Here is a 22,558-nt window from a genome sequence, read left to right as displayed (position 1 = left end):
GTTTCATTGCTACAACTCCCGTACGGGCTCGGGAGAGACGAAGGTCGAAAGCCATGCGCACGGCAGAGCGCACGGCAGAGCTCTCTAAATAAACATTCCTGACTATTGTGGCTGGGCCTCCGCCTGATTCATTTCAACCAGTTTCTTACAAATTCTGGGTTTCAGGCTGAGTAATTAATTCAATTGGGTATTATGAACAACTGAGAACAAAATTCTCGTAACAATAAGAAAAACAGACAAGCACTCAGTTGGCATTTATTTAAATTGGTTTATTACTTTATTATATAAACAAATACAACCTCTTAAAAATCAACAAAACAATGATTGCCAAGATTTGATTCCAAAACAGATCTGTGCAAATAAGGTCATTCGTTTGCACACCCACCCACCTTCCTTACCCCCAACCCCCTAACTTTGCCCACCCCCCTAACCCTTCTTGTCTCATTCACAGAGCAGAAGATGAGACCAACCACTCCACTGGAGTATGCTCCAGATTCCCTTGCGTTGTATGCCCGAGAAGCACAACAGAATACAGGTACTGACTGTATTTGTGAGATAAGTCATAACTATGACAGTTTATTGAGAGGAAATTACATCACTGCTATATTTGTCTACACACCAGTGCTTGCTCTAGCAGTGAATCTTACCAAACAGCAGGACTGGGGTTAATACATTCAAACTCAGGAATTAAATGGAAATTTGGTTAATGAATTGAAGCAAAATATTGCCCATGACAATTTTCCAAATTAAATGAATTAGATGGAATTGATCCACCCCTGCCTAATCAAAACATCTGTATACCAGGCTACTGATGGTTATCTGGAAACATGGGTGTCACCTGGGTGCCAGGCTCCCGGTTTAAGCCGATTTATAGTAGCTAGCAACAGTAGGGATGTTGAACGGAACAGCAGTCAGGTAGAGTGAGAATGCAGCATCTCAGATTGCTATAGAATAGTAAATATGTTTTCCCCTTGTCCCAAAACAGACAGACAGAGACAGAGACAGAGAGACAGAGACAGAGACAGAGACAGAGACAGAGACAGAGAGGGAGAGAGAGAGAGAGAGAGAGAGAGTAGCAGCCATTGGTTAACATTGGAGGTCCGGGTTTAAGTCTTGCAGAAAATCAAAGAGAGTCCTCAACAAGGCAATGTGGTGTTATTGTCCAGCGGGAAGTGAAAAGTGCTTTGGCCGGAGAGGAGGTTTGTGTGTGTGCAACAAATCTGTGTTCATGAAGGGGATGACAAAATTAATAATCTGGATCTCTGCTTTAAACATTCTTATACACTCTACCCTTTTCTCTCTCCTCACACACACACACCCCTATTGTCATCTCCCCTCCATGTGCACACACCTACTACAGTCTCTTGCGATTCACTGCTGTATAGTTGAAGGCTGAACCTGAAACAATGCCATTCATATTGGAAGGACATTTTGCGCACTTTGAGGTATTGACTTTTGGCCCTATCCAATCAAACCTCGGAAGCAGGTTTGCCGGTTACGTGAAATACAAACATTTTACCTGTGCGGGGTTAAGTAAGATGCGTTTGCATTTATTTTGATTTTACACTGACTGAAAAAAATATATATATGCATTCTAAAGAATAATAATGTTTTTAAGATATCCAGACATCAAACCCAGGTTTGAGTGAATAGAGCCCTTGTGTTCAGTAAGTCTTCACTATGGCAGAGTGTACTTTGTAGACTGAAAACTGGGAAGTTGTTAAGTAGAGCTGAAAGAAAGTTATTCCTTAAAAGGGAATCACCAGAAATAGTTCTAAATGGCAACAAAATGGAATAACTCTAAATGGCAACATTGATAAAAAATACTTTCAAAATAATTTGCAGTTAAACCTTGAAATAACAAAAAGGCTACCAAATCAAAGCTAACATTTGAAATAAACTGGGAGATAATAGTTAATAATTTGCCAGTAAGGATAGTTAGTTTATATTATAAACTGGGTGGTTAGAGCCCTGAATGCTGATTGGCTGACAGCCGTGGTATATCAAAACATGTATTTTTACAGGTCTAATTACGTTGGTAACCAGTTTATAATAACAATAAGGCACCTCAGGGGTTTGTGGTATATGGCCAATATGCCACGTCTAAGGGCTGTATCCAGGCACTCCACGATGCGTCGTGCATAAGAACAGCCTTTAGCCGTGGTATATTGGCCATATTCCCCAACCCCAGAGGTGCCTTATTGCTTACTTATAGTGCTCCTCTCAAAAAATATAAAATTACACCTTTCTTCTACCGGTTTCTGTGGTAAAAATAATGTGTCGTTCTGCAGAGATGATTGAAAGCTGTCATTTGTAGCGTCAACTCCAATTGGTCCTGGCAGTTTTACCTGTCCATCTGCTGGTCAATGAACTTGCAGCTATCACCGCAGAGTGTCCTCCCCACGTGTATGTGCCGAATAGGACTGCAGGGTGTCTATGGGTTGGTAGGGAAAGGTTACATTCTCAGCACACACACACACCAGCCTTTCCCTTGTTCCCTCCTCTAACCGTTGCTCGTAATGATGTTTCATATAATAATGTGGACATGAAGTCTCCTTGCGTTGCTCACCCGGAGGTCCTGTTGGTGTGGCGCTGTGAGTTTTGGCTGCAAGTTCTCACAGTGATGTCTCTCATTGTGATGTCTCTCATTGCGATGAGTTCTCGTGAGTTCTCATAGTGAAGTCTGGTGAGTTCTCATAGCGAAGTCTGGTGAGTTCTCATAGCGACGTCTGGTGAGTTTCTGAAGCGACGTCTGGTGAGTTTCTGAAGCGACGTCTGGTGAGTTTCTGAAGCGACGTCTGGTGAGTTCTCATAGCGACGTCTGGTGAGTTTCTGAAGCGACGTCTGGTGAGTTCTCATAGCGACGTCTGGTGAGTTTCTGAAGCGACGTCTGGTGAGTTTCTGAAGCGACGTCTGGTGGGTTTCTGAAGCGACGTCTGGTGAGTTCTCATAGCGACGTCTGGTGAGTTTCTGAAGCGACGTCTGGTGAGTTTCTGAAGCGACGTCTGGTGAGTTTCTGAAGCGACGTCTGGTGAGTTCTCATAGTGATGCCTCGTGAGTTCTGATAGGGATGTCTCATCAGTTCTCATAGGGAGGTCTCATTGGTGTGTGGCCGTGAGTTCTCCTCCTCCAGCAGGGCGATGCGTTGTTTGAGCATGCGAACCTGTGTCTCGTGGCGCTCCACCATGGCCATCATCTGAGCCTCCAGCTTTTTCAGCTTGCCCTGGTGCTTTTTCTTGGCCTTCTCATACGCAGCCACCAGGTTACTGGACAGAGGAAAGAGAGAAGAGAGAGAGAGAGCGACAGGTTAGAGAGGAGAGACAGAGTCAAATATCTAGACAGGAAAATGCAGACAGATGAATTGACTTCAGTTGGTTTTGATGTGGTGAGTCAAGACACAGAGGTACTAAGGGGTTGAAGTAAAATGTAAATGGTTAGATGTAGCAACTAAGCGTCAATGTGTTTAAGAGGAGAATTGTGTTTGTGCTATCCATAGAGAATAGTACATTAATTAACCCATTTCCCACTAGATGGCAACCCCTGTATTACAATGCAAGCCAACTACTGTTATAAAAGATCAGAATCCCAACAATAGCTCCAATGTATTCATTCAACAGTCCAATGAGTTTATCTTCTTTATATATGGGTAGCCATATACACCCCCCCCCCCCCCCCCCCCACACACACACAATAAAGCCAAATGTATTTTCTACAAACATTTTCACTTTTAATCACAAAATATATTTCCTCCACCTCCTATGAGTGTTACTATGGTTACCTGTTTGCCCGTTTCAGATCGTTGACGAACTCGGCACTCTGCTGGTGGCGGACCTCGCTACTCTTGGTTAGTCTTTCCAGCGCTGCCACTAGCTCCTGGACACGCCCCTTTAGCTTCTTCTCCCTGAGACACACACACGGGATGAGTCAGGAACACACACACATAGCAGATAGACAGACATCCACACAGAGATACACACGCACACATAGTGTGTTGGGTTTTTTACCGTCTCAGTGCGTTGGTGAGCTCTGCTGCCAGGTCGCTATCATTCAGTGTCCTCAGGTCTGATAGGCTGATGGCTGGAGAGTCTCCACAATCCTGGAACATAACAATACCATGAAGAGCTGGTCTACAACCATACAGTGCTAATACTAACCATTATCATACTACGCCCGGTGAAGTGATGGGCTGAGGTGATTAGGCTGCCTACAGATCAAACACTTAAGCGTAATTAACGATGGTGTAGTCAATCGACTGCTCTTCCCTCTGCCAGCCTCTAGCTGACTCAACGTTTAACCAGTCAACTTATAGTGAATCTTTGTTTTCATTTTCAAAAATCCACTGGAGCTGACATGCTTGATCCATTTTTGCTGCAGCTCTCGCTCCCGTTTTCTGAACCATTAACTCATATTTTTTACCTGACGATTATTATGGGACTATTCCCAAGGTTTGGAAGGCGGCCCATGTACTCCCGCTTAACAAAGGTGGTGACCCTTGTGATCTAAATATAAATACACACACACATATACACACACACATATACACACACACATATACACACACACATATACACACACACACACACACACACACACACACACACACACACACACACACACACACACACACACACACACACACACACACACACACACACACACACACACACACACACACACATAGTTGAAGTCAGAAGTTTACATACAACTTAGCCAAATACATTTGAACTCAGTTTTCACAATTCCTGACATTTAATCCTAGTAAAAATTCCCTGTCTTAGGTCAGTTAGGATCACCACTTTATTTTATGAATGTGAAATGTCAGAATAATAGTAGAGAGAATGATTTATTTCAGCTTTTATTTCTTTCATCACATTCCCAGTACACCAGTCCCTCCTGCAGCAAAGCACCCCCACAACATGATGCTGCCACCCTGTGCACCCCACTTTGTTTCTGATGCCTAGGCTGATTTCTTTTGATTTTCCCACGATGTCAAGCAAAGAAGCACTGAGTTTGAAGGTAGGCCTTGAAATACATCCACAGGTACACCTCCAATTGACTCAAATTATGTCAATTAGCCTATCAGAAGCTTCTAAAGCCATGACATCATTTTCCGCAATTTTCCAAGCTGTTTAAAGGCACAGTCAACTAAGTGTATGTAAACTTCTGACCCACTGAATTATAAGTGAAATAATCTGTCTTTAAACAATTGTTGGAAAAATGACTTGTGTCATGCAGAAAGTAGATGTCCTAACTGACTTGCCAAAACTATAGTTTGTTAACTTCTCTAGGGTAGGGGGCAGCATTCGGAATTTTGGATGAAATGCATGCCCAAATTAAACGGCTTGTTTCTTATATGATATGCATATAACTGGTAGATTTGGATAGAAAACACTCCAAAGTTTCCAAAACTGTTAAAATAGTGTCTGTGAGTATAACAGAACTGATTTGGCAGGCGAAAACCTGAGAAAAATCCATTCTGGTAGTAGTTTTATTTTGGTTTTGTAGTTGAACCAGGGTCTGTAGTAACACAGTAAGCACTGTGTTGCAGTGCCTTAGACAGCTGCACCATTCAGCAGGCCCTGATCTAAATAATACAAAAATCAGCCTATTTGTAAACTTTCTTGCCTAGCTAAAATATTAGATTCCTTGATTAATTCTCAGCTAAGAGCTTTATTATCTTTGAAATGTACATCAGTCAGGTTTTAGACCAGGTCATAGCACTATCTCTGCTGCATCCCTAGTTATAAATGATGTGGTTAATTGTATGGATAAAAGACAACATTGTGCTCCCCTCTTCATTGACCTCCCAAAGGCTTTCGATACTGATCACTCACTGCTAATTCAGAGGCTTCTCTCAATTGGCCTAGACCAGGCTGTATGTAAAAGGTTAAACACATTTCTTGACAGATATAACTCAATGTACAGTACTATATATCTACTGATGGTGTTAAATCAGGTTTCCTGGATATTACAAAAGGTGTCCCGCAGGGGTCGATTCTGGGTCCTGCACTTTTATGCCGATGATACTGTTGTGTATGCTATTGCCCCCATGGTTGACCAGGCTCTATCTCAACTACAGTCTGCCGTCATTGTATTACAGAAAAACCTTCTTGACCTGAAATTAGTACCGAATGCAGATTAAACTATGTTGTTCTCCAGAGCGCATCAAAATAAGTCTGATGATATAAGCATGTGTACTTTGGATGGTGTCCATATTGATCGTGTCCCTGCTAACAAATATCTGGGCATCTGGATAGATGAAAAGCTGTCTTTTAAAAAGCATATTGATGAGTCTCTTCTATAGAAATATGTCCTGCCTCTCGCTAAATAGTAGAAAGCAGATTATTCAGTTTAAATTCCTATCAGTCCTAGACTATAGCGACATCTATATGTTCGCAGCTGCCACTACATTAAAGCCATCAGATGCAGTTTATCATAGCGCACTGCGCTTTATGACGGGCAACAATGTAACGCCCTGACCATAGAGAGCCCTTGTTTCTCTATAGTGTAGTAGGTCAGGGCGTGACTAGGGGGTATTCTAGTTTATAATTTCTATGTTGTGTTCTAGTTTATATTTTCTATGTTGGTGTTTTGTATGATTCCCAATTAGAGGCAGCTGGTAATCGTTGTCGCTAATTGGGGATCATATTTAAGTAGCTATTTTCCCCACCTGTGTTTGTGGGATAGTGTTTGTGCATGTGCACCACGTAGTCACGTTTAGTTGTTCATTTAGTTATCTATGTTTTCTTTATTATTTTGGTTAGGTCAGGGTGTGACGAGGGTGGGTATGCTTGATTTGTAATGTCTAGGGGTGTTTGTAAGTCTTGGCATATGTAGGTCTATGGTGGCCTGAATTGGTTCCCAATCAGAGTCAGCTGTTTATTGTTGTCTCTGATTGGGGATCATATTTAGGTTGCCATTTTGTGGGTTCTTGTCTATGTGTAGTTGCCTGTTCAGCACTCTTTGTATAGCTTCACGGTTCATTTTGTTGTTTTGTTAGTATTGTTCAGTGTTCATTCTTATAATAAAGAGAATGTACGCATACTACGCTGCGCCTTGGTCTCCTCCCTACGACGGCCGTGACAGAAGAACCCACCATAAAAGGACCAAGCAGCGTGAAAAGGAGGAGCAGCGTTTGATGGAGCAGACAGCATGGACGTGGGACGAAATACTGGACGGTAAAGGACGTGGGAGGAAATATTATCAGGAGAGGATCGCCTACTATGGAGGCAGGTGGAGATATCATCGCCGTTCATCCCGTGCTATGAGGGGACACGTTTAGCACGGAAGTCCGAGAGGCAGCCCCAAGACATTTTTTTTTGGGGGGGGGGGGCACACGAGGAGATTGGCTGAGTCAGGTTGGAGACCTGAGCCAACTCCTCGTGCTTACCGTGGGGAGTGTGTGACTGGTCAGGCACCGTGTTATGCAGAAATGCGCACGGTGTCTCCAGTTCGCATTCATAGCCTGGTGCGATCTATTCCAGCTCCTTGCATTTGCCGGGCTAGAATGGGCATCCAGCCAGGACGCATTGAGCCAGCTCTACGTTCCAGATCTCCAATGCGTCTCCACGGCCCAGTGTATCCTGTGCCGCACTCGCCCTGAGGTGCGTGTCCCCAGCCCGGTACCACTAGTGCCGGCACCAGGTCTCCAGTGCGCTTCCAGAGTCCAGTAAGTCCTGTGCCTCCTCCCTGCACTCGCCCTGAGGTGCGTGTCCCCAGCCCGGTACCACCAGTGCCGGCACCACGCACCAGGCCTATAGTGCGCTTCTAGAGTCCAGTAAGTCCTGTGCCTCCTCCCTGCACTCGCCCTGAGGTGCGTGTCCCCAGCCCGGTACCACCAGTGCGCCACGCACCACGCACCAGGAGTACAGTGCGTCTCCTAAGTCCTTGTTATGGGAATTTTATGAATAATGACTAAATGATGTATACATTTAATACATTTAACGTAGAATTATAACTAACAGAATTATATCCTGTCTGATGAATCATGTTTGTCCATAAGAAAGAGGGACTGTTAGCAGGCAAGGAACTGTGTCAGACATCTTGTGACCACTGTGGAACTGATAACAGGGAAGGAAGTCTCCCCAACCAGGGAGGGGAGAAACCTTGGGCTTGTAGTAGATTGTACAACAGGTGGCAGGCAATATATGAGAAGGACTTGTAAACTATATTATCATTGTATTAGAGGAGGAGGGACATTTATGACGAAATGAGAGGTGTATATAAACCAATGTACATGTAATGATTGGGAACGTTCGGTAAATAAACATTTGGCTATTGTAGACTGGGCCTCTGTCTGTTTTTATTTCTATCAGTATCTTACAAATCCTGATATAGCAGTGAGTAATTTAATTGAATTGGTTAAAGAACATGAGAACTTAAATTTCCTAACAGTCCTGTGCTTCCTCCCCGCACTCGCCCTGAGGTGCGTGTCCTCAGCACGGTACCACCAGTTCCGGCACCACGCATCAGGCCTCCAGTGCGCTTCCACAGTCCAGTACGGCCTGTGCCTCTTCCCCGCACTCGCCCTGAGGTGCGTGTCCTCAGCCCGGTACCACCAGTTCCGGCACCACGCATCAGGCCTCCAGTGCGCTTCCACAGTCCAGTACGGCCTGTGCCTCTTCCCCGCACTCGCCCTGAGGTGCGTGTCCTCAGCCCGGTACCACCAGTTCCGGCACCACGCATCAGGCTTCCAGTGCGCTTCCATAGTCCAGAGCTTCCGGCGACAGTACCCAGTCCAGAGCTTCCGGCGACAGTACCCAGTCCGGAACCTCCAACGACGGGCCACAGTCCGGAACCTCCAACGACGGGCCACAGTCCGGAACCTCCAACGACGGGCCACAGTCCGGAGCCTCCAGCGACGATCCCCAGTCCGGAGCCTCCAGCGACGATCCCCAGTCCGGAGCCTCCAGCGACGATCCCCAGTCCGGAGCCTCCAGCGACGATCCCCAGTCCGGAGCCTCCAGCGACGGTCCCCAGCCAGGGGTCTCCAGCCCGGGGTCTCCAGCGACGGTCCCAGGTCCGGGGTCTCCAGCGATGATCCGCAGTCCAGAGCCTCCGGCGATGATCTAAGGTCTGGATCTACAAAGGCGGAGGGATCAGTGTAAAGAGGGGGGGCGGCGTCCAGAACCAGAGCCGCCACCGAGGGTAGATGCCCACCCGGACCCTCCCCCACCCGGACCCTATAAGTTCAGGTTTGCGGTCGGGAGTCCGCACCTTTGGGGGGGGGGGGGGGGGGGTACTGTCACGCCCTGACCTTAGTTATCTATGTTTTCTTTATTATTTTGGTTAGGTCAGGGTGTGACGAGGGTGGGTATGCTTGTTTTGTATTGTCTAGGGTTTTTGTATGTCTAGGGATGTTTGTAAGTCTAAGGATATGTAGGTCTATGGTGGCCTGAATTGGTTCCCAATCAGAGGCAGCTGTTTATCGTTGTCTCTGATTGGGGATCATATTTAGGTTGCCATTTTCCCTTGGGTATTTGTGGGTTCTTGTCTGTGTGTAGTTGCCTGTTCAGCACTCTTTGTATAGCTTCACGGTTCATTTTGTTGTTTTGTTCAGTGTTCATTCTTATAATAAAGAGAATGTACGCATACCACGCTGCACCTTGGTCTCCTCCCTACGACGGCCGTGACAGTTTATTTGATATTTTTTGTTTAAGTTTCTCTTTGTATTAAATTTGTGGAACTCAACATCCGCTGCGCCTTGGTCCCGTTCTTACGACAGCCGTGACAAACAATTTTAGTAATCATTATTGGATTCTCTACCAGAAAGTCGGTTGGCCCTCTTCAATGTCACGTAGGTTGATACATTGCTATGTTTGAATTTATAAAGCCCTTTTACAAAAAGCCCCACGGTACCAAACATCATTACTAGACATACGAGTTACCACACCTGGTCTCAGGGTTGGTTAACTCTATAAATTCCTTTGGTCTCTACTGAGAACTAAAAGCTGATTTATGTTTTTTGCACCTTATTTGTGGAACAATCTTTAAAATGTGATGTTCTGGTGTCTCTAGTGTAATTCAGAAAGTTGATTGAGAACCTTATTACTGGTGAATGTGTTTTTTTTTTTTAATGAAAGATGTTTTTTCTTTCTGCTTGCATTTTGCATTTATATTTTCATGTGTGTATTATCTGTAATTCAGGGCTCATCTGTAAAATAGACCCTGGTCTCAGAATGACCCTGATAGAATAAATTTAAATAAAAATCCCCAAATGTAGATGTGATAGTCCGGCATCCCATTGTGACGTAGCTACATGGCTCTGAGACCACCATCTACTGTATGGGGGGTGATAAGAGACTTAATAAAGCCTAGGCAACCATGCCACCGTGTGGCTGCCTTACTAACGTCTACGTTAAGCCTAGGCAACCGTACCACAGTGTGGCTGCCTTACTAACATCTGTGTAACGCCTGTGTGTTAATGAAAGTCATAAGGTGCACAGTTTATATTTATACTAATTAAATCTCAACCATAAATGTTAGAAACGTAGTTTTTCCCGTGTAAGCCGACATTCCGAAGTAGCCTCCGAGTGTAGCCTACGGCTTGCGTATTTCCTGTTATTGCTAATGGCCTAGAAAAGATTATGTCCAATCTATAGGTAATCTCTCTTTCCTTCAACACCTCATGGCATGGTATGTTATCTTATCTCGCTGTATACATATCTAAATGTTGTTAATCAATCACAGACTGTGTTACCAGTTCCCAGTAGCCTACATCAGACAACCAATAAGAGTTGTGTCCCCAGCTTTCAGTCGAATAGAGGAGTTCATAGGCTTTCCAGAGGGTCCTTGCTATTCGGGATCCCTGGCATGTCACTACTTCTATCAAGTGTAAATGTAAAATGGTTAAGTTTAGTGTTAGTTTAGGGTTCAGGGTAAGGACGTCCCAAGGAATCTCGATAGCAGTGGCCGTTCATAGTGAGAGACTGGCACGGTATTTGAGAGCTCAGCGGCGACACAGACATAATTTTTTTAATTTTTTACAAGCGGCACAAGCGATTTTCGAGTGTCTGCCCCAGATAGTTTCCTCAAATCAAATCAAATTACATTGAGTCAGTATGTTGGCAGCAGCCACTCAATGTTAGTGATGGGTGTTTAACAGTCTGATGGCCTTGAGATAGAAGCTGTTTTTAAGTCTCTCGGTCCCAGCTTTGATGCACCTGTACTGACCTCGCCTTCTGGATGATAGCGGGGTGAACAGGCAGTGGCTCGGATGGTTGTTGTCCTTGACGAGGCACTGCTGCGCCTTCTTCACCACGCTGTCTGTGTGGGTGGACCATTTCAGTTTGTCCGTGAAGTGTACACCGAGGAACTTAAGACTTTGCACCCTCTCCACTACTGTCCCGTCAATGTGGATAGGGGGCTGCTCCCTCTGCTGTTTCCTGAAGTCCACGATCATCTCCTTTGTTTTGTTGACATTGAGTGTGAGGTTATTTTCCTGACACCACATTCCGAGGGCCCTCACCTCCTCCCTGTAGGCCGTCTCGTCGTTGTTGGTAATCAAGCCTACCACTGTAGTGTCGTCTGCAAACTTGATGATTGAGTTGGAGGCGTGCATGGCCACACAGTCGTGGGTGAACAGGGAGTACAGGAGAGGGCTGAGAACGCACCCTTGTGGGGTCCCAGTGTTGAGGATCAGCGGGGTGGAGACGTTGTTCCCTACCCTCACCACCTGGGGGCGGCCCGTCAGGAAGTCCAGGACCCAGTTGCACAGGGTGGGGTCGAGACGCTTAATGACGAGTTTGGAGGGTACTATTGTGTTAAATGCTGAGCTGTAATCGATGAACAGCATTCTTACATAGGTATTCCTCTTGTCCAGATGGGGTAGGGCAGTGTGCAGCGTGATTGTGATTGCGTCGTCTGTGGATCTATTGGGGCAGGTAGGGTGGAGGTGATATGGTCCTTGACTAGTCTCTCAAAGCACTTCATGATGACGGAAGTGGGTGCTACGGGGCGGTAGTCAGTTACCTTAGCTTTCTTGGGAACAGGAACAATGGTGGCCCTCTTGAAGCATGTGGGAACAGCAGACTGGGATAAGGATTGATTGAATATGTCCGTATGCCGTCTGGATGGAGGACGCGGCCGGGGATGCCGTCTGGGCCTGCAGCCTTGTGAGGGTTAACACGTTTAAATGTTTTACTCACGTTGGCTGCAGTGAAGGAGAACCCGCAGGTTTTGGTAGCTGGCCGTGTCAGTGGCACTGTATTGTCCTCAAAGCGAGCAAAGGAGTTGTTTAGTCTGTTTGGGAGCAAGACATCGTGGTCCGCGACGGGGCTGGTTTTTCTTTTATAGTCCGTGATTGACTGTAGACACTGCCACATACCTCTCGTGTCTGAGCCGTTGAATTGCGACTCCACTTTGTCTCTATACTGGCGCTTAGCTTGTTTGATTGCCTTGCGGAGGGAATAGCTACACTGTTACCATGCTGGTAATTTATGAACATTTGAACATTTTGGCCATGTTCTGTTATAATCTCCACCCGGCACAGCCAGAAGAGGACTGGCCACCCCTCATAGCCTGGTTCCTCTCTAGGTTTCTTCCTAGGGAGTTTTTCCTAGCCACCGTGCTTCTACACCTGCATTGCTTGCTGTTTGGGGTTTAAGGCTGGGTTTCTGTACAGCACTTTGAGATATCAGCTGATGTTATAAGGGCTATATAAATACATTTGATTTGATTTGTTTGTATTCAGTCATGTTTCCAGTCACCTTCCCCTGATTAAAAGCAGTGGTTTGCGCTTTCAGTTTTGCGCGAATGCTGCCATCAATCCACGGTTTCTGGTTGGGGAATATTTTAATAGACGCTGTGGGTACAACATCACCAATGCACTTGCTAATAAACTCGCTCACCGAATCAGAGTATTCATCAATGTTGTTGTCCGCCGCTATGCGGAACATATCCCAGTCCACGTGATCGAAGCAATCTTGAAGCGTGGAATCAGATTGGTCGGACCAGCATTGAACACACCTGAGCGCGGGTGCTTCCTGTTTTAGTTTCTGTCTATAGGCTGGGAGCAACAAAATGGAGTCGTGGTCAGCTTTTCCGAAAGGAGGGCAGGGGAGGGCCTTATATGTGTCTGTAAGGCGTGCGTAACTGTTGGCAGGGAAGTCAAATGCAGGAGAGCAGAACGTGGTGAATAGCCGGAGCAGTTTAATATATAAAACTAACGGCATATAAAACAACAAACACATGGGTACAAAACCCGTAGCGCACCAGTAACACATAGCATGAATAACTTACAAATAAACAATTCCCAACAAGGACATGGGGGAAACAGAGGGAACATATACAACATGTAATTAGGGAATTGAAACCAGGTGAGTGTGAAAACAAGACAAAACAAATGGAACATGAAAAATAGATCGGCGATGGCTAGCGTCGATCTATCGATCTAATAACAATGATCTAGGGTTTTGCCAGCCCGGGTTGCGCAATCGATGTGCTGATAGAATTTAGGAAGCCTTAGAGATTATGAAAATAATGACCAATATGTCCTTGATCCAATTGAGGAGTAAGTAGGCATATTTAAGTTGTGATATCGTTAGAAATATTTAGGCCTACTGTGTTGATACATTTGACGTTTTTTTTTATAATACATTTTTGTTGATAACGTATTGTAGAAAGCACGTATATTATTTACTGTGTCGATAGGGGAGTAGGCTAGTGTACAATAACGTCATGGTTGAATTAAATTGTAAATGAAAATATACACGTGGTGCTATAGGATATATACATATTTTACATTGTAATAGACTACCACTACATACAATTGTACTATAGGATATATACATATTTTACATTATAATACACTACTCTTACATGCCATTGTGTGCTGAAGCTATGGGTTTATTTTTTGGTTCCAACAGGGTTCTTTGGCTTTCACCAAAGGAGAACCCTTTTTGGTTCCAGGGAGAAATATTTTTGGTTCCATGTAGAACCTTCTGTGGAATGGAGCCAAAAAGGGTTCTACCTAGACACAGAAGGGGTTGTACCTGGAACCAAACATGGTCTCTCCTATGGGGACAGCAGAAGAATCCTGTTAGTTTGTAGATAGCACCTTTTTAGCTGAGTGTAGGTCTATATTGCAGTGGTGGTTCTGTGGTTTTCTGTAAAAAATGTAATTAATTGGTGGTGGTGAGTTAAGATAATCAGAAATACTAGGAAAAGTCCCCACGTTTAGCACACATTTGCAAGTAGGCAAAGAAACCTGTGTTCTGAGGAATGTGATCACTCAACATTGACAGGACCAACAAAAAAAGACATGCTCACATGCACTGTTATAATTTAGGAAGCCTTAGAGATTATGAAAATAATGACCAATATGTCCTTGATCCAATTGAGGAGTAAGTAGGCATATTTAAGTTGCACCGTTAGAATTTAGGAGACTAGATACAAATAGCTAATCCTGGCTACCAATGTTCTAGCATTAATTTATTGAGGCAAGCAGATCAGAGAGATGTCAAGGTGGTACCCAAGCATATGCCATGTGTATATGCGACACACATAAATATGTATGGTCATATTTTTTATGTTTTATTTTGTTTGTTATTTTATGGAGCCATCCCTTTATGGAGCCATTTTGTAGGCCTCACAGGTATTTGCATTTAATGTTTGTATATGATTACTGCCGCCAGGGGGAGCTGTGACATCAATGCAGTGCGTTAGTGACATCTTGGAGATTTCTTCATTCTTGGAGAATGATTAGTTCTGAAAAAAACTGGTTGGTATTTTCCCCATTGTAAGTAATGGAGTTAGGCTAGATTGCGAATGGTTTACATGTAAGAGAATGGATTAAGATGGCATCCAAACTTTCTGTACTTTTTTGTTGTTGATCCAATTTGTTTTATTTTCTATGAACAAAGGCTGTTTACTTTAGGTAATATATGTAAATATGTGATGTCACGATAAAATGTGTTAGTGTTAATATTTCTACGAAAATATCGTTTAACAGTTCTCTAGCTTGATGCTAACCAAATTTAGCTTGGCTAAGCGATAGTTAGCTCCAGTTGGTTTTAGTCAATGTCAGTTTACATATGTTAGCGTTAGTGGTTAATAATGTAATGGTTGTAGCATTGTTTCGCATAGGCGTCCAGTAATTTCGTATTTTCGAAATTGACACTGATAGTACAGTGAGTTATATATAAATGTGAATGTGTGTATGGTGACTCCAGGTTTGGATGAAAGGACCAATGGGACTGCCATGGGAAAGTCCCTTGACAGGTACCAAGAATGGTGGAAGGACAATCTGAAGGTAATTAGCTTAGCACACAACAGCAGCGTCCAGGCCTCCAGAATACTCACCCTATCGCCTGCTGTACGAACGGGAGCTGTTTACTGAGGTAAACAATGTAATTGTATATAAAACTATTGCATATACTGTAGTATAAAAAAAACGTGACTGACTTAGTGTTTTCTTTTTTCTTTTCTTTTAAATTTTACCCCCTTTTCTCCCTAATTTCGTGGTATCCAATTGTTAGTAATTACTATCTTGTCTCATCGCTACAACTCCCGTACGGGCTCGGGAGAGACGAAGGTCGAAAGCCACGCGTCCTCCGAAACACAACCCAACCAAGCCGCACTGCTTCTTAACACAGCGCGCATCCAACCCGGAAGCCAGCCGCACCAATGTGTCGGAGGAAACACTGTGCACCTAGCTACCTTGGTTAGCACGCACTGCACCCAGCCCGCCACAGGAGTCGCTGGTGCGCGATGAGACAAGGATATCCCTACCGGCCAAACCCTCCCTAACCCGGACGACGCTAGGCCAATTGTGCGTCGCCCCACAGACCTCCCGGTCGCGGCCGGCTGCGACAGAGCCTGGGCGCGAACCCAGAGTCTCTGGTGACACAGCTAGCGCTGCGTTGCAGTGCCCTAGACCACTGTGCCACCCGGGAGGCCCAACTTAGTGTTTTCTATTGCAATTTTTGCATAACGTACTTTGAGATCACTGATACTCCACCTGATGTGGTGTAAGTTGTCGAACCAGATCAGAACGCCTTTGAGGACCACCTTCAGGCACGGACTGAGAAGGATGTGGAGGTTCTTGACCAGGCAAATTTTTTTGTCCGCTGTTAATTTATTTTCTGGCCTTCCAAGAGATATAAGAGATGTATTTATAATAATATGAAATATAATTGCATGTATTTCTATAATCAATCAAGGTGAGACTGAACATGAACAAGGCGCATGAGAAAAAGGAGAGCCACCGGAAGAGAATCAAGGGTACCAAGTGCTTTGACATCCGGGCAAATGTCATGGCTTGGAAGAAGGACGAAAGGAAGGCGAGACCTGGGAAAGCTTGGTGCTCTTTCGCTCCTAGCTGGGGTCACCATCTGTTCAGGTGAATTTAAATCTCAGATAACTATCTGCATTTGCCTCCTCGTGGTGGGCGGCATCGCCATGGTGTCAGCAGTACCAACACTGGCCCAGGGGTTATCTCCAAATAGTGAATCTCAAGGCTAACCACTGGGTCACGTTAAGTAACCGCCACTTCCAGGTAGGTACTGCTAAGGTGTATGACTCCAGTGGTCATGACACCACCCTGGAGTTTCTCTCACAACTCATCTCTCTATCTTTTCCAGGGACCATCCCTTACCAACCCCACTAACATAAACAATTAGACAGGTATCCTTTATTTTCTGTCTGCCATTAACATTATTGCATGTCTAATCAAACATTTAAAATAATCATTCAATAACTGTATTTTTACATACCTGATAATCCTTTAACCTGTGTGTTTGCTTGTTTACGCCTGTCTCCTACCCTGTTCCCTTTACTGTGCTCCTGTTCTCCAGGACCTAGGGGTTCTGCCTAACACCCAGACATGGATCCACCTGATGTCCTCCATTACCAACCACCCTCCAACTTTTCATTACATCAACTCCTGTTATTGTCATGTTGTCATTATCTGCTAAGAAAGAGCAAGAAAACTATCATACTGGGCACAATGTGAGCTGCACAGATTAGCTACAAACACTAACACTGCAAACACTCAGAACAAAGAGGGCAGCAGCGCCTGGACTTTGCAGTTTCCCTCTTTGAGTCCACTACCTGTTGAAAACAAGTGACAGGCAGAACCTCTCATCCACACTCACCTCCTCTCTATTCCACACACCAGAATTCAGTATTTCAGTCTATGATTGCCATGTGAGTAGAAAAAATCAGAAAGTAAATTGACACACGTACCAAAAAAAAATCTACTTTATGTATTTAAATCTAAAATATTGCCAGATTGGTTTTCACAGCTGTGTAATAAGGTGTTTATTATTTTGAATTGTAACGTATCCCTTGGTGGTATTTGTTTGGTCAACATGATTAATTATACAATAGATATAGATATATATTCAACCACAAGGGTGTACTTTTTTAAGTCATAATAGAGGACTACTGAAACAATATTATTTCAGTGTAGATAACGGAAGGCCTGTTTAAAATGAAATCATGTCAATTGTATTTGCATATGAATGGAGTGGACATTAGCTGACTTTGTGATCTGTAAGGTAAGTAACAATGTATGGGGGGGGGGCATTTAAATGGTCATTTTTTACCCGGATGCCTGTTCATCCATAAAAAGCAGAAGATGGTAAATAACATGAATCGCAATGGTTAGCCTATGCAAATGAATAGGAATACATTTAGCCTAATTGGTAACAAATATGACGTGTAGCAAAGTCAGGATCCTAGTCAGGCTTTTGTTTGTCAAATCCAGATTAAATATAGGTCTTCATTAATTCAAATGTGTAGGCGATTGTGGGCTAAATCAATGACAAACAGCTGAAATGTTCAGGCTTCATAATGATCTGTGATCAAAACAGGCTGGGGTGTTTTGGTTCCATTTAGTCTAAGGATATGTACAGTGGGGAGAACAAGTATTTGATACACTGCCGATTTTGCAGGTTTTCCTACTTACAACGCATGTAGAGGTCTGTAATTTTTATCATAGGTACACTTCAACTGTGAGAGACGGAATCTAAAACAAAAATCCAGAAAATCACATTGTATAATTTTTAAGTAATTAATTTGCATTTTATTGCATGACATAAGTATTTGATACATCAGAAAAGCAGATCTTAATATTTGGTACAGAAACCTCTGTTTGCAAATACACAGATCAAACGTTTCCTGTAGTTCTTGACCAGGTTTGCACACACTGCAGCAGGGATTTTGGCCCACTCCTCCATACAGACCTTCTCCAGATCCTTCAGGTTTCGGTGCTGGCGCTGGGCAATACGGACTTTCAGCTCCCTCCAAAGATTTTCTATTGGGTTCAGGTCTGGAGACTGGCTAGGCCACTCCAGGACCTTGAGATGTTTCTTACGGAGCCACTCCTTAGTTGCCCTGGCTGTGTGTTTCGGGTTGTTGTCATGCTGGAAGACCCAGCCACGACCCATCTTCAATGTTCTTACTGAGGGAAGGAGGTTGTTGGCCAAGATCTCGCGATACATGGCCCCATCCATCCTCCCCTCAATACGGTGCAGTCGTCCTGTCCCCTTTGCAGAAAAGCATCCCCAAAGAATGATGTTTCCACCTCCATGCTTCACGGTTGGGATGGTGTTCTTGGGGTTGTACTCATCTTTCTTCTTCCTCCAAACACGGCGAGTGGAGTTTAGACCAAAAAGCTCTATTTTTGTCTCATCAGACCACATGACCTTCTCCCATTCCTCCTCTGGATCATCCAGATGGTCATTGGCAAACTTCAGACGGGCCTGGACATGCGCTGGCTTGAGCAGGGGGTCCTTGCGTGCACTGCAGGATTTTAATCCATGACGGCGTAGTGTGTTACTAATGGTTTTCTTTGAGACTGTGGTCCCAGCTCTCTTCAGGTCATTGAGCAGGTCCTGCCATGTAGTTCTGGGCTGATCCCTCACCTTCCTCATGATCATTGATGCCCCACGAGGTGAGATCTTGCATGGAGCCCCAGACCGAGGGTGATTGACCGTCATCTTGAACTTCTTCCATTTTCTAATAATTGCGCCAACAGTTGTTGCCTTCTCACCAAGCTGCTTGCCTATTGTCCTGTAGCCCATCCCAGCCTTGTGCAGGTCTACAATTTTATCCCTGATGTCCTTACACAGCTCTCTGGTCTTGGCCATTGTGGAGAGGTTGGCGTCTGTTTGATTGAGTGTGTGGACAGGTGTCTTTTATACAGGTAACGAGTTCAAACAGGTGCAGTTAATACAGGTAATGAGTGGAGAACAGGAGGGCTTCTTAAAGAAAAACTAACAGGTCTGTGAGAGCCGGAATTCTTACTGGTTGGTAGGTGATCAAATACTTATGTCATGCAATAAAATGCAAATTAATTACTTAAAAATTATACAATGTGATTTTCTGGATTTTTGTTTTAGATTCCGTCTCTCACAGTTGAAGTGTACCTATGATAAAAATTACAGACCTCTACATGCTTTGTAAATAGGAAAACTTGCAAAATCGGCAGTGTATCAAATACTTGTTCTCCCCACTGTATAAGAACGCAACTGCACTGAAATTAATAGCCTGATTCAATGGGATTCTCCTGAATAATACATGTTTTTATCTGTTAAACTGTTTGGTCTATGCATAGACCCATACCAACGATTTGGTATTTTGTGGTAGGCATGGCTCTAAATGGCAGAGTATTTAATAAACCAACCACATTTTCCTGTGATGTTTAGGCTGAGCAAGACCTTCGATAGGCTAGTAGACTATATGGAAATAATTGTGGCGTGAATCATTGTTACTGCCTCGATCGCTTTATATAATCTGAACCATTGCTTTTCCTATGGCTAAGCAAACAAGTAGTAGCATATGCTTTTTGCCCGTCTCTATAACAAGGGTTAGGCCAACAGTAAATCCTCACAAACCCCCTCAATTCGAAACCCTGCTTTTAACCATAAGACATCTCCACAGAAATGTATAGCCTAAGGATTGCATGGTGACAGTGATTGTGTCTGTTAATCCGGTAAAGTGGGAAGTGGGGAAAAAAATTGATCAAATCACGACATCAGTGATTTTCAGGTCAGAGAAAGATGCCAGAGTTTCTGAATTGGAATTCCGAGTTGGATGACCTTTCAAAACAAACAACAAAAATCCCAGTCCGAGCTCGTTTTTCCCCCAGAGTTCCCAGTTGTCTTGAACGCACTGAAGTCAGAGTTTGCCGACTTCCGAGTTGTTTTGAATGCGCCACTAGAGACCTAGGCTACCTCTTATTTCTCAATAGGGCTACCTCCAACAAAGAAGCCCTTGTGTCTGTATTGATGTGAGAAATAGGCATATCTACACAGTAATGGTGGCTGGCTGCGATATCAACTAGCCTAATCATTTTTGTATTAAGGCGATAGGTCTATTTTAGATAAATCGACAAATGAAATAGATTACATTACTCTGGCAATGGAAAATATTTTTTACAAAATCATGTACATGTAGACGTTTGTAAAGTGACATCATGGTGAGATCTTTAATAATAAACTAAACAGACACTTAAACTAACACGTGACGCGTAACACGTAAACATTTTTAATGCGTTCATGGTAAGATAATTCATAATAAACATACAAGCAAACTGACGCGACGGGAACACAACGTGAATACTATGTCTACATAACGTGAACGCGTCAGCAGTTTGACGCCTTAGAAAAAAATTGCATTGACAGTCCATGTTAATTCATGGCAGTATTTTATGGCGCTAGGAACATGTTTGGTGACTTCATGAGAGGTATCAGTAGCTTCACAGGTATTAATTATGGCCTTTATCACCCCCATAACCATCCGCGGGGGATGCACAGCCTGACCGCACAATCCCAACCAACGCATTCTGTGTACACGTCCTCTATTCATTTGAATGTATTGACAGTTGGAGAAATTGCTTGATCCGTGCTGAGAATTGCAAAATTATGAAAGCCAACGGGACAATATTCTAAAACACTGTTGTGCGTACACGTTTTGGACTCTGATCCGCGCTTTACAGTGATTAAGTTAACAAAAATCCCTTTATAATAACACATCGCATTTGCCTAATGGTCCCGTGTGGCTCAGTTGGTAGAGCATGGCGCTTGCAACGCCAGGGTTGTGGGTTCATTCCCCACGGGGGGACCAGGATGAATATGTATGATCTTTCCAATTTGTAAGTCGCTCTGGATAAGAGCGTCTGCTAAATGACTTAAATGTAAATGTAATGGCATACAGTTCAGCAGAAGCGTTTTTACAATTTACACACGGGGAGGGCTTTAGCAGGGTTTGGAAAAATGTGTCCTTTTATAAACGCATTTCATGAAATTCTACGTAATTTAGGCCTACATGAGAGGAGACATTATCTGAATATTTTTTACACTACGCAAAGGACCAAAATGAGTGGCTACTCTTGACACTGTCAAACAGTGGGAAACCGGGCCTTGGTCTTGACCTGGCCCAGGTCCAATAAAAATAAAGGAGACACAGATTGTACAACATTAGGAGGAAATGTATAAATATTATAGGCCACAGTAGGCTACAAAATCAACTTTCCAGTGGCACTGACTCACCCAATTATGAAGACAGCATGAATATGCGTAGCCTAGGCTTCCCACCGTACCAGTGATGGTCTCAAGATAGTTACTTAAAAACAGTGCTGTTCTTCAGAGTTGTTGTGAGAGAAAAAAACTGTTGTTTTTACTGACAAATTAGTTTCTCTTTTCAGCAGTAGGAATTTGCTTTCCAAACGTATTTCCAGCGATTGTATTTTGATATTTGCATAAGGCCTTTAACCATTCACTGACAGCGCAAAGATAAATAGAATCCATAGAACGAAAGTGCCCATTCAAGTCAGAACTGACAACCATTTTGAGCATACCCATGAGTTTTGTTGACGCTGAGAACAGAATATATATACATTTTTAAATAACATTCTTAGAACGTTCTTTGAACGTTACCAATGTTTTCCTGTGGTTTTTATAGAAAGTTTTCTTAATGTTTTGAGAACAGGACTTGAAATTGAACCATGAGGAAACATAATGCTGAAGTACTGGAATTCCTACAGAAGAACGTTGTTTCTCAACATTCTTTGAACGTTCTGAGAACTTTAAAAATAACCATGAGAAACCTGTATAAAATGTTATGGGAAAGTTTTATGCAAAATGGCCATAGGACAACCACGCTTTTAGCAAGCTCTAAGAAACATATGGTTCTCAGAACACAGTGGTGGAAAAAGTATCCAATTGTGATACTTGAGTAAAAGTATAGATACCTTAACAGAAAGTAAAAGTCAGCCAGTAAAATACTACTTGAGTAAAAGTCTAAAAGTATTTGGTTTTAAATATACTTAAGTATCAATATTAAATGTAATTGCTAAAATATACTTTAGTATAAAAAATTCCTTATATTAAGCAAAATATTAACAATTTTCTTGTTTTTAAAATTTACGGATAGCCAGGGGCACACTCCAACACTATGACATTATTTACAAAAGATGCATTTGTATTTAGTGAGTATGCCAGCCCAGAGGCAGTAGAGATGACCAAGTGTTAGCTTGATAAGTGCGTGAATTTGACAAATATTCTGTCCTGCTAAGCATTCAACATGTAACGAGTACTTTTGGTTGTCAGGGAAA

General features: G+C 43.5%; 1 protein-coding gene across 8 annotated transcripts in view; it reads right to left on the bottom strand.

The window, feature by feature from the left end:
• Positions 1-243: 243 nt before the first annotated feature.
• The window catches only part of LOC139552342 (colorectal mutant cancer protein-like), a 136,785-nt gene continuing 114,470 nt past the window's right edge, over positions 244-22,558 (bottom strand). For 6 of the 8 annotated variants that reach the window (XM_071363977.1, XM_071363978.1, XM_071363982.1 and 3 more), the window contains one exon: positions 4,103-9,081. In XM_071363977.1, the coding sequence (XP_071220078.1) occupies positions 8,362-9,081 (720 nt within the window). In that variant the 3' untranslated portion in view covers positions 4,103-8,361. The other 2 variants (XM_071363979.1, XM_071363981.1) reach the window with 1 other exon arrangement.

This window comes from Salvelinus alpinus, chromosome 24 (genome assembly GCF_045679555.1).
Source record: "Salvelinus alpinus chromosome 24, SLU_Salpinus.1, whole genome shotgun sequence".
NCBI classification, from domain to species: domain Eukaryota; kingdom Metazoa; phylum Chordata; class Actinopteri; order Salmoniformes; family Salmonidae; genus Salvelinus; species Salvelinus alpinus.
Note: the sequence above shows the minus strand (reverse complement) of the source record. Positions and strands in the feature narration are given on the sequence as shown.